Source organism: Protopterus annectens, chromosome 12.part0 (genome assembly GCF_019279795.1).
Source record: "Protopterus annectens isolate FY-2018-M chromosome 12.part0, PAN1.0, whole genome shotgun sequence".
Lineage (NCBI taxonomy): Eukaryota > Metazoa > Chordata > Ceratodontiformes > Protopteridae > Protopterus > Protopterus annectens.
The window spans coordinates 1,333,222,935-1,333,240,217 of NC_056746.1; the positions used below are offsets into that span (position 1 = coordinate 1,333,222,935).

Consider the following 17,283-nt stretch of genomic DNA (forward strand, 5'->3'; position numbering starts at 1 on the left):
ATCACTATCTTTCCCATTTCACAGGACAGCCCTGATATGTGTATCTGCGTCCTGAAAAATAAAGAGAGAAATGAACACCTGTTGTGGTGTTTTTTAAGTGGAAAAATATTTCAAATCTCTCATGTAATTAGCCCAGGCACTACAAACCTGTAGCTGAAATGCCTTACTGGGTTATAAAACAAGACCAAACAATGCTCTACATGTAACCAGCTCTCTGGGTTTGATGACAAGAAGATGGTGGGGAGTCCTGATGGGAGCTGTGCATTCCCTCCCTGCCTTGTACGGTTTTTGTTCATCTTTGTTTAACTGATCATGCACAAACGTTGAGTGGAAGGCGCCTGTTTGTGTTTCACCAACGCATTCCTGTAATAATTTGCAGGTCAGCTGGCATTCACAGTCACAGGTGTCTGCCTGCTGGAGTCCCCGAGCAGGTTGGACCTGTTGTAGGAGTAAAATGAGGCTGGTTTCATTTGGGAGTCTCAGCAGAAAGCTGCAATACTTACATAGGGAGGGTGCGCAACAAGTTAGTAGTGCAAAGCCAGAGAACAGAGCGGCTGTTTGCAGAAAGTGCTTAAAACAGGACAGATCGTGCATGGTGCACCGGGACGGGTTCTATTCCACTAACCAAAGTCCAAGAACGTGTCCGGCCGAGGATGGAAGCCTTTCTGAGGCGGTATCTGCCTTGCCTTGTCCGGCTCTGGAACTACATCTGGCCACCCGCCAGTATAACCTCCCCAAACAGTGACACGAAGATTCAGTCGGTAACGGCAAGCGTTCCGCAGAACTCTGTCGTGCAAACCGGGAACACGGTGTTCACCATTCGTCCACAGCCAGCTGCACCGGGCAGTGGCAAGTCGCCAGCACAGACGCCCGCAAGCACCGTGTACAAGGCTCTCTACGACTTCCAGGCTCGGAGTGAGGATGAGATGAGTGTACGGGAGGGTGACCGGTTAACGGTGCTGTCCGAAGACGGCGACTTTGTACTAGCCAGGAAGCTGACGGGACCACCCAGTGAGGGCTACGTGCCAGCCAACTACGTGACCATCCTCCAACCCAGCCTACTGAACCAACCGTGAGTCCCTCTTTGTGTGAAGTTGTCATGCTTGGTAACCTGTCTTAGTCTGTCCTGGGCTGACGTATAGCAGTCCCAAGGTAGGAGGTGTAGCAGAGTGCTCCACATAACCACACGTTGTGTGCATGTGTCTAGGTGTTTGCATAGCCCAGGGGTAGTTACTTAGGGTGGTAGAGTTACAGATATGATTGCCATCTGTTACTGGTTTCCCAGTGCAGTCACTGATTTGGCAGGGTTTTTGCTTGAAAAATGGCAAATGCCTTGCGTTTTTTAAAAAAAAAATAGTTCCTGTTTTTCGTCTAACACTGTGGTAATGTTAGTGAAAGGTTTTAATGTGATATGAAACGATAACAAATAGCAACACTGAAATGAGCTGTTATTTTATTTAATGTCAACAGTGTTATCCAGTCCATTGCACTGATGGTGTGTGTTAATAAAAAGAGCTCCACTTGGGCATCTGAAAAGATGATAAACCTAGTTGCAGACTGTTCCATTTTTTCAGTACCACGTTTGCCTTTGATCACCCACCACAGTATGTAGTGGCAGATATGTAGGGTTACCACCTGTCCCACTTTGCGAGGGACAGTCCCTCTTTGGGCAGTTGTGTCCTGACCAAAAATATTAAAAATGGCAAATGTCCTGAGATTGTAGGACATAATTATGTCCCATATTTTATGTAATAGTTGCACAAAATCATTATTTCTGTATATAAAATACCTACATGTTACAAGAAAAAGGATAAGCAACTAAACTGCTACAAGAATAAGCTTTTAGGCAAAAAAGTTAAGTTCTAACCTTTGTACTGCTCATGGGTATGTGTTGGCCTGTAAGATCTGATATTTGTACCAAAAATGTCCCACTTTGGCCATTTGAAAAGGTGGCAACCCTAAAGATATGGGCACTTCACAGTAAACATATAGGTTCATAGGTTCATAGGTTCATACTAGGCTATCTGCCCGAGGGCATTTACAAGCCTAGCCCATAGTTTTGTGGCTTACGCCACCCCTTTAGTATGGGGAACTATACCCATTATTTTGCTGTGCCTCTGTTGAGCAGTGACACTGAGGTAATCCCTGGGGTATATCTGCGATCTCCCATCCATTGGTCAAGATTTCTCTTGAACAAGGCCAGCGAGGTGCTCTGCCTCACATATACCGGGATTTTATTCCACAGCATAGGGAGTCTTTGGGTGATGAATCTATCCCTCCAGCACGTCCTATTAATAGCCGTGTCGAGGTTTAAGTCTCCGCCCTTGTGGCTCTGACGGATCTAGATTTTTGAGGTGAAGCATATTCATCAAATCTGGGTTTGACATGGCCTTGTATGTTAGGCAAAGGTCACCTCTGAGCAAGCGGTGGCGACTGAATAGAGCTGGAGTTCTTTCAGTCGGGCAGCATAGGACAGATGTTTGAGACCCTTTATCCTTTTGGTGAGGAACTTTTGTGGCCTCTCCAGCTGCTGCAAGTGTCGGGTCAGATACATTCCGAATGGGGCATTGTACTCAATCATTGGTCTGATGAGTGATGAGTATAGGGAGACTATGACCTCCCTTGATCTAGATGAGAATCCCTTCATGATAAGGTGGGCAATGTAGAAGGTCTTCCTAACTACTTTAGCTACATGGGTGTCGAATGACAGACTACTATCAACCTGGGTCCCCAGGTCCCTGATAACTTCTTCTGTACTCAGTGGATTGCCACCTATTTGGTAGCTAGGGGTAACCTTGTTTTTCCCGAAGGGTATGACTATGCATTTTTGGCATTTAACTTTAGGCCATGGCTCTGGCACCAGTTATCCGTTTCTGTGAGACCCTTCTGAAGGATATCTGTGTCAGATGTGTTTTTACTATGGCCCAGTTTGCAGTCATCTGCAAACTTTGTCAGCCATAACCCTCCTGTGTTTGCTTGTACTTCGGAAAAGTAGATGCCAAACAAGAGTGGGCCCAGGACTGAGCCCTGTGGTACACCACTTGTGACAGGCTTTGAGTCTGACATGGCGCCAGCAACTCTGACCCTGTGGGTTCTGTCACTCAGCCAGTTTGCAACCCATCTTATGATGTATGGGTTAACATTTAAGCTGATGAGTTTTCAATGATACCCGAGTGGGGTATAGTATCAATGGGCTTCGCCAGAACGAGGAAGGCTGTAAGGACTGCCTTTCACTCATCAATGGCTTTGGTGACTGTTTGAAAAAGTCAACCAAGTTTAGAAGGCATGATCTGCCTTTGACAAAGCCAAACTGGGATGGATCCAAAGTCTGCAAATTCCTATGTCTTTATTTATGAGGTCCATTATGATCCTCTCCATGGCTTTGCAGATAAGGCTTGTCAAGCTAATGGGCGGTAATTTCCAGGGTCGGTGGAGGCACCGCCTTTGTGAAGTGGGACCACAGTTGCAGTGCGCCACTCCTGGAGTGCGTATCCAGAGGTAAGACTATGATTAAACAGCTGTCCTAGCTGTGGGTTTAATTCCTCATTGAGTTCGTGGAGCACACAGCCGGGGACACCATCAGGTCCCATGGATGCTGTGTTTTTTGCTTTGGAGAGAGCAGTTCTCACTTGGGCGTTGGAGATGTTTGGGGGGCTGCAATCGCTTGGTATAGATATCTCTCCTTTTGGGGGGAGGGCGGGAGAAGTTTGCACTGAACCTGTCAGCCAGTATGTTGGCAATGTCTGTAGGATCAGTAATCTTCACATCATTTTGAACTAGTTCTGAGCATATCTGGGAGTTTCCTCCCAGGTTTCTAACATAGCTAAAGAAGGCCTTATGATTGTCTTTCGAGTCTGTAGCTATTTTTCTCTCAAAATTTGCTTTGGATGATTTTATGAGAGCTCTTAGTTTTTTACTTATAGTGATCAAGGGTGTCTTACCTTTTAAGGATTTTGCTCTATCTTGTAGTAGCTTCCTCCTTTTGTTGTAGAGTTTGTTTATGGCTGGGGTCCACCAGAGTGGACGCTTGCCTTTGGTACAAAGAGTCTTTGTTTTGCTTGGGATTGCCTTATCCATGCAGTCCTGCAGGTGCTGGTAGAAGGCATTTGTAAGTGATTCAGCGGCTTGAGTACTGTTTTCCGTCGGCTCTGGGGCCTTAAAGGAGACCACACTAGTCTTTAGAAGTGTGAAGTCGGCATTCGAAAAGTTGTTTACTGTGGTCTTTTTATTTCAGGTGGGGTGGGATGAGGACCTCCAGTGAGATTAGTTTGTGATCTGATCTCACCAGTGAGGGGTATACTTCCGGTGTTGAACATTGTGCTCCCATGTTCGTGATGATGAGATCAAGTATGTTTTCTCCTCTTGTGGGGATGGTGACTAGTTGTTCCATGGCATTTGAGTTTATGAATTCCAGGAACTTTTGGGCTAGGGTGTTTGGGCTTGAGTAGTGTTCCCAGTCTATATTAGGGTAATTGAAGTCACCTAGTATGATGGTGTTTGGTGATACATTTATCCCTCTAGTGTTTTCAGGAAGGCCATGTGAGGTTCCTGAGTTTGTGAGGGTGGCCTGTAACATGCTACAATTTGCAGAGCAGTCTTGCCTATGGTTAATTGCACCTGGATGGTCTCCGATGCATCGTGCGTTGCCACCAGTCTTGAGGTGTGGGTGTCTTTGATGAATATGGATACCCCCCCCCTTTCTTGGTATTGTCCGGATTTTGGGGCCGGAACGCATGATAAGAGGTAAAACCTGATAGTGCTGGGGTGCTCTCAGGAGCCTTGAACCAGGTTTCTGTCACTGCACAGACATCGATGTTCTCCATACTGAGAAGGGCCTCGAGTGCGTGCATTTTGAGATTTAGACAATGTTGACAACCCTGTACTATCCCCCATTCAGTTAGGGACTTTTGGATTAGTTTTTACTCTTTTTACACTTCTGACAGAATTGGAAAGGACAATTTTCTGGGAAATATGGCAAGTAAAGGTAATTATAATTGTCAGGTGATCTGTATTTTGGTAATTAATGTAAACTGGGAGGAAGGAACACATAATTGATCTCAGAGGTATAAAAAGAAAAGTATTACTGACAGAAGGGGAGGGGGTTGCTCTTTTTAAACAAGGACAAGCATTCTGCCTGGATTCCTGCATACAGATCTGTAGAGCCACTTCTGCAAGGATGTGGACAGACTGTTTCAGAAGATTTCAAACAACTACTGAAAGAACTTCTACGTATATGCCTTTGGAGAAAAATGTGGTGTGTTAGAAACATATATGGGTAACTAGTTTAGTAACTTCCTAGTCACAGTTAGTAAAAATACATTAGAAGATTATGAACAGGTTACTGATCCAAATCAGGTTGTTAATGGGTTATTAATGTGCTTGGAAAATGGATTCAGGATTTTCACCTGGAGAGTTACTGCTTGGCAGGAACACTCCAGACATGATACATAGTTAAAAAAGCATATTTTTTGCACCCCTCATATATTGCAGGGGTAGAACTAGACACTGTCATTTTCCCACCTCCCTTTTCGCACCCCTCATATATTGCAGGGGTAGCACTAGACACTGTCATTTTCCCACCTCCCTTTTTTGCACCCATTTGTTGCAGGCATAGCAGTAGACACTGTCATTTTCCCACCTCCCTTTTTGCACCCCTCATATATTGCAGGGGTAGCACTAGACACTGTCATCCTTACTTCCCCAGTTCAAATGGACTACCTTCCAGAGTCCTCAAAAATATGGCCGATGTTTTGATAAGACTCCTAATAGATATTTACAGACTGCAGTCTAGTGCAGATCTCCAAAAGGACTTGAAGACAGCAGCTGTAGTACCCTTGTGGGGAGGTGGGGCAGTAGGAAAAATCTGACGAGCTACAGGCATACTGTTTAAGCAAACATGACAGGGAAAGTCACAGAGATAATTGCGAGGGGTAGGCTGGTAGTGTCATTAGATGACTAGAATTTCCAGGACAGTGACCAGTGTGCATTCTTGAAGAGAAGGTGCTGTCAATGAAATCTGATCTATTTTTATAATAATAAGTTGAGTGAACTTGGCCAGAGTGTTAGGAGGCATCCTGTGTCTGCACTTCAGCAAAGCCTTTAACTGTATCCCACATAGGAAGCTGGCAGGAAATCTGGAGGGGTTGTGGAGCCAAGATCAAGGGGATGTTATCAGCAAAGCTGAGAGGTTGGATACAGAAGTTGTGATGCAAGGAATGGTGTCTGGAACTGAAAGGTGACTAGTGGGGTACTATAGGGGGTCTGTCATGGCTCCATTATTCGTCAGTGTGGTTGTCAAGAGGGAACAGATACAAGAATCAGGAATAGCCTCTTTGTAGATGAAGCAAAGATGGGTGTATTTTTGAAGGATAGAAGGAAGACTCTAGGAAAGGATTTTGATGGGCTGAACAAGTGGACAGAAAACCGGCAGTTGAAGGTCAGTGCAGACATTAGCAAAGTGCAACTCTTGGGCTGCAACAACCCTCATATGAAGTATTAGCAGGGGGTGACTAGAACTGATGTCAGCAAAGCAGGAAAATGATCTGGGGCTGTTGCCTACACCACTGGCGCTGTTGCCCACACCACTGCAACCAGAGTGATAGGCAGTGGCAGCAGCAAGCAAACTGATGGTCATTTCCAAAACCAAGTAAGTAATGCTGCAACGTGGCAGGACCCAGAGCAGACCATATGTAGGTTTTGAAGTTATGCAAAGAAATGGGCTCAGGCTGCTGAAAGGAATCTTGGCAAAAACTACCTGAAAGTTCCATGGAATGGAGGAGAGGGCATATGACCAGAGACTTGGATTGCTGGAGCTCTTCCACTTGAGACTAGAAGAGATTGGAGGATATGATAATTAATGCAAAAAACCAAGTCAGGGAAATGTGAATAAGGTCATTTTGAATAGGAAGGATGGGGTTTGGATACTGGCAGCAGCTGCTGGTAATTAATCACCTGATGGAGCCCAGAAAGTACTTCTTCACATGGAGGGTTGTAGATCTAGTGACTAGACTGTCAGCATGGGCAGGGAAGATGGAATTCACAGAGGCATTCGGGAAGCCATGGACCAGGTGCAGAAACTGAATGAGGCAGTAGGGAAGTAGAAGATGAATGTTAAATGCAGATGAGATAGGCTTGTTGTCTTTCTGTCAAGCAAATGTAACATAAAGCAACAAAGTTATTTCCCTGTAACACACTTTGACTTAGTAGTGTGGATTGGGTTTTTGAAAGGAAGAAAGTACATTTCTGCGTCTCAAATGCCTGCTGACCATTTAGCTTTAACTCTGACTTTGGCCATTCAGTCAACAACTGGTCATGTCACAGCCACCACTCATACAGCCATACAGTTTTTTTTTCATTTCCTTTGCCCTGACCCTTCCCATGATAGCTGGCACGTGTCACAGATGTGAGGGCTTGCTGTACGTTCTACTTCGGTCCTTTCTCTACCCACGCATGTTCCATGAGGACTGCAGTATGCCTGTTTTAAATAAATTTGTTGCATGAAACATTTGATCCCTGCACCATACTGTGCACGTCTGTAATTAATAGGTCCAGGCATCAAGCAGACAGGACCACCTTTCATCCTCCACGATGGTCTGGCTGGAGTTGGCCTCTCCCAGCTTTCCTCAATGACTGTTTCAGTACCTGGACACTAATCAGTCTTGGGTCTTGTGGGTCATAGTGAGAGCTTTATCTCTTTGCACTACAGAGCTGATAAATTGGAGACTGAATCACTGGCTGTGATTCACCCCCCCCCCCCCCAAAAAAAAAAATTAAAGATTGCTAACCAAATAATTTGTGTTTTTTAAGATAAGCAGTGTGGGTCCCACTCAACCCGTGGTATTTCAGATTTTTACTTTTTTCTTGGTACAATGCAAGTGATCTAGGTTTCAATAGCAAGTTAGTACTTGAAGGCCAGCCTGGATTGGGGAAGATTTGCATAGCTGCTGACCAGAATTTTCCTTGCTGTCTCTTTCAGGGGTAGGGTCATGGCATAGAACAAACCAACCACAGCAAAAGATGAATGTCTGAAACAAACCACACGAGCTGGATAACAGGAAAGAACTTTATTCCGGTACCTCGGCCCACTGGCCTTCAAAGGAATGAACTAACAATTCACTAGACACCACATATATACTAGTGCATAGTAATTGAACAATTATATCATTAAATAATTAAGTAATTACATACTTAAAAAAGAGAAAATCAGTAACAGGACATGAAATAAGTGAACCAGCACCATTTTTACTAACAATCTGCTATAAAATAAATAATAATATTAGATGGATAAATTTACTTCCAAATTTAAACCTCGAGGTTTTAAAGTGTTATACTTCAGAATAAATCTACTCTCCAATTTTAATAAACTTTGGGTCATGGCACTATTGTGCTGCCCATAATCCTAACCGCTGTTGGACTTGCAGCCATTAGATTTTAAGTGGAGAAGTGCTGATGGATGTCTACAGTGAGCCATGTCCATGCTTCACCACTGTTACTTCTGTATGCCAGACACAGGAAGAGGCGGAGAGGATACTGGGTAAAATAATGCTTTTATCTGAGAAAACAGGGGATAAGTAATAAAGCAATTGGTGTGATGTACAACAAGTATGATATTGAGAAAAAAGATCAGTATATTTTCTATGAAGAAGAAAAAACATAGCAGACTATTTGTGCCAGGTTGTTCCTACTTACTGAAAATGTTTGTATTTAGGCAAGTAAAGCCTGCTAGCTTTTCCAGGAATAATCCAATAGGTGTAGAGGATTTAAAAGCCATATTTCCAGTTCCACTGCCAAGGAATGATCAAGGCCTGACTACATCCCAGGTGATCCGAGCTACACTTGTAGCTCAGGCACCTGCCAGAGCTGATACGTCTTGCAGATGATGTAGTACATGCTTACCTCTTCAGGGAGGGGGGTTGTGGATACATGTTGAGACATGAAAACTGATCACTAGCTCTGGTGCTAAAACTAGGACCATAATGAGAATGAATGCTGCAACAAGTGAGCAGAAAAAGAGAGACATTCACCCATGAAAACATTTCCTTCATAACAGCATTGCTCATCAACTTAGGTGATGTTACCGCAGAATGTCGGTAAGGAGACAGGGTTAAGAGAAAATCCCAGCTTACACATTACTGTGGTGCTGGCTTCGCTAAGAGATCTTCCTCTCCAGAGGAACAATTTCCATCTGGAAAAAGGTTACATTTAGGATACCCTGAAGATTAGTTGGTCTTGAGTAAGTAAGGAAGAAGCTGTGTGGAAAGTCAGAAATATGAAATCAGTAAAGGTTTACCAAAAAAAAAAAAACATAGTAGAGTTCAGTGTGCATGGACTGAAGTGGTAAAAAACAAACTTAGATTTGACTTACAAGTGTTCAATGGTCACTCACTGAGCATTATTGCAGTTTCTAGAAAAGACAGCTGGAAGACTTAAACTGAAATTTGTACAGTTTGAGAGATATTGACTTTTATTTATACAGTTCATTATGCAAATAAGCATAACGTTTCATATTTATGTAAATATTTCAATAAACAAATATTCGGAAAATAATTTTTTGCCATCATGTAAAAGCTTATATTTTCTATACAAAAGTTCTGCTTACAATGTATGTCTAGATTCTACAGTCTCCAGTTCTGTGAAAGTTTAGAAAAAATATAACTTTGGATTTTTCTACATTATCATATATTACAGTGTTCATGTAAAGACCGAATGCACTGACCTCTATTATAGGAAGACTTTTTGCTGAACTCTGTGCTGTTTGCAACTTTTACATAGCATTCAGTGTTCACAAGATATTTATGTTTGTTTGGCTTTTTGTTCCTTATTAAGATTCTAGAAAACTGCGTGTGTGTGTGCATATGCGGGGTGGGGGGGTGGATTATATGACTATAAGATACCTTGCATTAATAGCCTCATTGCTTCATTGTGTTGAGAAGTAATAGTATTAACATGGGTGGTTTAGAATCCCTTGTCCTGCCTGTTCTGTTATCCTCACTAAAACTGAACACTCTGATGTCCTTACACAAGAGACTGACAGAGATGTCGAATTGTGTTTATCTACGGACTCTCCTGTGCGTCCCTTGGCTGTCAAAATAAAGAATAATATGCCCTTGAGTGTCTCATATACTTTTGTACTTCTCCACATTAGTGTCTTAATACATATTTGTTGCTGGATGGCTTCACTCTTGGAACCAGTTCTGATGGGAATGCTATTAATATAGCCTATTACAATTGTAGTTCCAGCTCATGTGTCTATAAAAAGGAATGTGTCTGAGTTGGGCAGATCCTAGTGTCAGATGCCTATTATAGGGGAACCAGTAATTGGCTCTTTTGTCATTTTTAATGAACACCAGAGCTTGAAGATTGATACAGTATGTTGAGGCTTGGATCATTTGCACAAAATATATTACAGTTTCCAAACTAAATTTTCATTAACAAGATCTGACTTTTAATAACATCATCATTTTTGCTATGGCTGTGCTTCCAGGTATTTACATGTGGTTATATCCAGATATGGGAATGACCATATATTAGAAAACCCAACTCCATTGCCTCACATGGAGATATGTATGTATTGGTTAGTCGAGCTCACATCATCCCAAGAGGAGCTCATGTATAGGAGTTTTGGTATCCCTTTAAGCTTCAGCATTCTGTTTTGTTGTGATGTCTGGTTTCTCATTCAGAACTTACAGGTATAAGGTAGGACCATGTCTTTGGAGGAAGAGCAGTGTTTCCTTCTCTTCAGGCCTGACAGTCTCAGGACTTTAGAAACAATTGTCCACACCATCATTAGGCCAAGACTGTCTCATCTGTCAGCTATTCTGCTACCAACAGTTCTGCCCTTTTAATCACCCACATGAAAAGCTTTGGCTATTCAAGCTTCTTACCTGTACAGATTGCAATGTTTGAAAGCATTCTTTAACAAGAAGGTATGAGGTAAGCTTTCCAGATTTCTTGTTCATTCGGAAAGCATCAGTGAGAACATGTAGGTGTTTGATTTGTTAAGACATTTGCTTAGTTGATTTAATCAGACCTGTTAATACAAACCTGAGTGTTTCTACAAAAGGGAAATATTGTACACGTGCTTGTAGAGGAAGAGGGCTTGAAGTTGTACCTATATATATTCTTAGTTTGAAAAAAAATTGAGGATTTACTTAAATTCTGGACTTGAATTTCTTCATTGGAGATATGTCCAGTCTGGGATGGGAACCTTTCAAGTCATTAAACCATCTATCTTTTGCCACAGTACTAGTGGATAGGCTCAGTAGAAATGATGGATGCTCCTGGCACATCAGGGTTTTGCAGAAACACAAGAATGCTTGGTGCTTTATTGCAAACACTTAAGGACTTGAGTTCAGAGTATTCCCCTTTGGCATGCCCTTTTGATTTGCTGATATTTTCTATATATCTCATACTGGAAGTGACAGCACAGCAACTAGCAACTATCTGTTTTCTGTAGTTGGATGATTGGCTGATGGAAATTGTCCTTGGGCCTTTTGTGTTCTGAGCCTTGGCTCTAATTTTCTGCCAGTTTTATCAGCAAGAAACCTTGTCTCTAGTATTCAAAATATTTTTTAACTGTTCTTAGGTCAGTGAACCATAGGGGCCTTTCTGCAGTTTTCCTGTGCTCATCAGCTGACTTCCCTAGAGAAATGGGTTTGTCAGAAATGTTGAATCTGTTTTTACTCCTCCTTTGTTCACAGGTTCATAGGTTAGTACTAAGCTAATGCCCTTGCGAGCCATTTTAAGCCTAGCCAATTATCCCTTGTGATACTCAAACCCTGCACCTTGTTTTTGTAAGGCAAACATCTTAACCATTAGGCCACCCTCCCACAAAGATAGGGCTCATCCAGGATGCTGTACTGCTTTGTTAGTACTTATGATTATAGTCACCTGTAATTCTACATTCGCTGCTTCTTTGTCTGTTGGCTTGTATGTCCATTGTTATCATTTGTTTATATATTTTTATTTACACTTTGTTGACTGGGTTAGTCCCACTAGGCCAATGACCTCTTTCAGGAAAGATTCAAGGTGGTATTCATACTGATTAGGGGAATTTTGGCCAGGATACCTAGGAAGTTTCTTTACTCTTTTGATAAGTGCCATGGGAACTACCACCTACTTGCATAGATGAGGGCTTGGTCTAATGCCTCATTTGAAGAACAGCACACTACCCTTACTCTCTATTGGCATGTTAGTACTGAAAAAATTAATCCTGCTAGCTGGTGTGGGCATAGAACCCATAGCTTTCTGCAGCAAAGGTGGCTATGCTAAATGTTGACCTACTGAGACTGCATTTAAGCTCCACACAGCATTTTTCATTTGATAGCTTTGTAGTGGATTAAGCTTTGCTGAGAGTTGTCACAGCTTCTAAGACTTTATTTTAGTGTCAAAAACTTGTAGAAGAGTCCTGCTAGACATTTCTACCCATTGTAGAAATGGGAATCCCTTCACCAATTGATCTGTAGTCTGAAAATAGAAACTTTGTGGAACAGTGGGGGGCTTATTTGATAAAGTTTGTGCTCAGGTTTCTCAACTCCTGCAAGCAGAAATTGCACAACTACCTGATATTAAGGATTCTTTTTATACCCCTTGGGTTTTGGAGGAGCATCTGTTATAGCAGCTCATCTGAGCAGATCAGGGAAACAGCTGGTAGTATAATACCTAAATAAACAATGTAGAAAGCAGTCAGGTACCATGTTCTTGGAAGCACATCGCATAGGGTATTTACCGAAAGCCACATGCATCTTGATAGTTCACATACAGGAGAAGAAAACTGCATCACAGATGCTCTAACTCAATGTTCAAACTAAATACTGGATTTCACAAAGTTGATACAAAAGATCTCTTAACAATTAAACACACTCTTCTCTCATAATTACTGTCTTCAGAAATTACTGTCTTCAGAAATTAGAAAACTACGTCGTGGTCCCGTTTTTGCCTTTTGTGGAAATGGCCATTTGTGTATGCATTGCCATTCTACCTTCTGCTTCGGTGCTGTGTGGTAGGACTCAGACTAAGGAGCTCAGGGGAGTAGTAAGAGCTCCATTTATGTCCACTCCTTTTATTTTCTCTCACTGTTAGGACAGCCAGCCTAACTCCTGGGGCTTGAATTCTAAGGCAGTTGGTTTCTCTGTTTTGATCTTTTGGAAGGGTTATTACAGATCATTTTCTCATCACAAAAGTGTTTAGCTCAGGTAACTTGCATCACAAGATAGAAACCTTTTTCCTCCTTGAGTTCATATGTGTGATTCATAGCTCCTTTCTAACAGTGTCCTCCGTCAATTGGAAAGTCTTAGCTTTGATTAGTAGCATTTATAGGCATCAATTGTAGTTAGAATTTGTTTAAATTAGTAGTTAATGCTGTTATTGCAGAGGATGTTTTGTACTGTGAATGCTACGGTTGTACACGGTGATGTGTATTATACACAGTATAAGCTACAAGGTGAAGAAATAGTATGTGTTTTCTGTGTCTGAGATAATAATGTATACTATCTCCAGCATAAGGTATAAGAAGAAGTGATGTGTGCTTAGTGTCTGTCAAAAGCAGGAGCTTATAAGGAGATATCCAGAACTGGCCTCTTATAAATAAGTCATTTCTAAGTTTGTCACGCTTTGTAAAGTGCATAGAAATCTTAGTGAGTCTGTGACCCTGACTACCTGATACTGCACTGAAGAGAAGAGAGGGGCATGGCTATTTGAGGTGCTTGATAGGTGGGTGGGTCTTGTATCTGTGTATTAAAATATTTGATCTACTTAATGGTTTGGGAAGAGGAAATCTATGATAATGGAGCAGGAATGGTTCCAAAGAAATGTTAACTCTTTTAGTAAGGAAATCTTGGAGATGCTGAAAGTTAAGGAAAACATTATAACTAAGCAATTACCAGAATGTGATATTTTTGAGAAACGTGAGAAATTAAACCAAATGGAGGCACAACTGAAAAACATTGAAAGTGTGTTTGTCAGAAAATTAGGGAAAGGCTAATAGATGACCTTAAGCTGGAAAGTAAAGAAGCGAAATACTAGAAATGTTATCAGTGTGATACAGATGTGCATAAGCAAATAGATGCTCTAACTTAAAGTCCGTCTCTCTATGCTTACTGAAGATATTTTAGGTGTAAAGAATCTGTGGTTCAAATGGAGTTTAAATTACAATAGGCAAAAGAAACTGTCTCAAAAAGAATTGCACTGGTTAGAAACCATGCATATTCAGAATATAAAGGTGCCAGAGGCAGAAGTTGTCCACATACCTGGTGTAAGGGCTATAAATACAAACTTTTGCGAGTTACAGAATTACTTTCTACCAAGACACATCCAAGCAGGATGATGCCTCACAGGGGAGTAAGGATAATACAAAAGGAGGCTGTGAATCTGGAAAAGGCTTGGGCTCGAAGGAGAACTGAGCTATACTTAAAGGACGTGCAGGTGTTTTAGGAAGAGCCAGGCTAGCACAGACCTAAAATGAGAGGTTCTCTGTGTTGGAGGTGTCTGGTTTGGAAAGGGCATCATAGCAGAAATAGATGAGTTTTTTTTGAGGAGCACATGACTGACGTAAAGTTAGAAATTGCTTCTTGTGGAATGGAAGCCAACTGCAAACTTGGATGAGATGTGTGAAGCACATGTGAGTTGATATAAAGTTAAAGAAATACACGGTGTGGAACGGGAATCCACAGCAAAAGAAGAAAGCTTGAGGAACGTAACTCAGGGTAACAGCCAAGGGGTCACCTATGAGAAACAAAGAGGCAACAGTTCATTGAAAAAAATCAGTTTTAAAACTTACCACAGCAAAAAAATAAAAGCAATGTGGTGTTCATACAGTGAAATAAAGTATCAATTGAAAGAGTATGCCGAAATGTTGATCTTTTTCATAGTGCAAGTCAGTTAAAAACATCAGCAGAATATGTTTAACAGCCATATAGGATAGTTGAGTCAGATAACACTGCTTCAGGAAACAAATAAAACAAGACAGACTGAAATAAAAATTGCAGTAAAGTGGCATGCCAGACATACACTATATAAGTGAAAGTGTTCCCTTGAAGTGTGCAGGGAAGCTAATTGCTGTTAATAAAACTGAACAAACACTTTTAATTGATTGTAATAAAAGTTTTCCATGTTGATCTTTGATAAAAGAAAAAAAAACACTTCCGTGAATAAAAGTATAAAGTAATAGAATGAAAATGTAAAACAAGCAAAGATGGTAACAAGCAAGGAAGGCCCTTTATTAAAGACTACTAGAAGGACATTCTTTGTCAGTGCTTTGGCCTGTAACGCCAATGAACAGAAGATGGAAGTGGTCCAATATAAATAAACTTGACAGCCTAGAAATTTTGACTTTATAACATTTTTAAATCCAGAGAGTGCCACAAAGACTAAGGCATCATTAGATGGATTGTGGCTGGGTATATATATTTGTGGCATTGGATAGATTGTGGCTGGGTGTATATATATATATATATATATATATATATATATATATATATATATATATATATATTTGTGGCATTGGATGGATATAATTTGTGGCATTGGATGGATTGTGCTTGGGTATATATATTTGTGGCATTGGATAGATTCTGGCTGGGTATATATATATATCTATGGCACTGAATGGATTGTGATTGGATATATATATATATATATATATATATATACTTATGGCACTGGATGGATTGTGGCTGGGTATATATATTTGTGGCATTGGATGGATTGTGGCTGTGTATATATATTTGTGGCATTGGATGGATTGTGGCTGTGTATATATATTTGTGGCATTGGATGGATTGTGGCTGGTATATACATATATATATGTATTTGTGGTATTGGATGGATTGTAGCTGTGTATATATATTTGTGGCATTGGATGGCTTGTGGCTGGTATATATATTTGTGGTATTGGATGGCTTGTGGCTGGGTATATTAGTGGTTGCTGCTAACCAGAGAACACAGCAGCAGTAGCACAGCTGGAGTGGGTGGGGGCTTTAAGAGGGGGAGAGAGAGAGAGACACTCACAGAGCAGGTAGGCAATTCTCAACAGGGAGCAGACTGGAGAATGTAATGCACACTTCCAGAAAATCAGGCAGGTTCCATATTCAAGACCATAGGATTATTGAGGATATGTGGAGAAGTTCCCATTCTCCATTAAGATGCAGGTGTGGGGGAGGCCATCTCTGAAGCTTCAATGAAGAAATGTTACAGTCCAGTGAGTGGAAATGTACTCTGGAAAGCAGAGACTCAACTATGTGAGTATTTAAGTCAGTTTTGAGAAAAGACACACACACACACACACACACACACACACACACATGCACAACATCACCCACTTCCGTTAGTGCTACAGGAATAATATCCTTATTAGATTTAAAATATTTAAAGTAAATGAATATAAGCTAAAAGAAAACAGTGTTTGTAACTAGATAATTGGAAAACAGTATTTGCAGTAAACTATCCAAAACTATCCAAAAGTAAATTAACTAAAATAATAACTAAACTGTAAAGCTAACAGTTCCAAACATAGTACTCATTACACTATGACAAAAATGAGTCGACTACAGGATACAACTGTTATCAGCTTCCTGTCTAAACTGTAAATTTAAAGTTGCCAGTCTGTTGCCGTTATCTGTATGAAGAATCTGATAATTGTTAACAATCTACTGTGCAAATTAATTTAACAATCTTTATTTGCTATGAGATGCAAATACAGCTAGAAGAAGCAAATAACATTAATCTTGAGGTTTACTGTTTTCTCAACATCGCATTGTTCCCTTTTAATTCTTATATGTATTTAAATGTTTTATGGTACGTTACCAATGAGGATATATAGTAACAGTCAACAACACTGTATTTTTTTCGTAATTCTTTGTACACTTAAGTGTTTACTGCTGAACTACCAAGGTAAATATGTATAACATTAACTGTTTCTCAGTTAACACTCATAAATAATTGTAAACAATGTATTCATGTTGTTTTACAACTTGTAATTGCCTATGAGTCTCAGGTTGTGGTTGAAAAAGGTCATTGGGTCAGCCCACCAGCCTGGTTAACAAAATCCACTTACAAGACACTCCAGTCCAAAAAAATCCTATTCATTAGAAACAGGCAATTAACTTAGACAACTGAAGTCAGTGGGAAACAATACTGTGACATAAGGACAGATGCATGCATGCACAAAGGCGCACACACAGCTTTTATGTAGGAATTACTGAGTATACGTGAAAAACATGTTTCTTATTTTATTTATTTTATTTTACATTTATTTACCAGGATAGTCTGACTGGATACATGTCCATT

General features: G+C 40.9%; 1 protein-coding gene across 1 annotated transcript in view; it reads left to right on the forward strand.

Annotated features, from left to right (window-relative positions):
• The first annotated feature begins 442 nt into the window (after window positions 1-442).
• LOC122817180 (tyrosine-protein kinase Srms-like) overlaps window positions 443-17,283 on the forward strand; it is a 711,881-nt gene continuing 695,040 nt past the window's right edge. Inside the window, exon 1 of the mRNA XM_044090394.1 lies at window positions 443-1,072. Coding sequence (XP_043946329.1) covers window positions 654-1,072 — 419 coding nt within the window. The 5' untranslated portion in view covers window positions 443-653. The remainder of the gene's footprint in view (window positions 1,073-17,283) is intronic.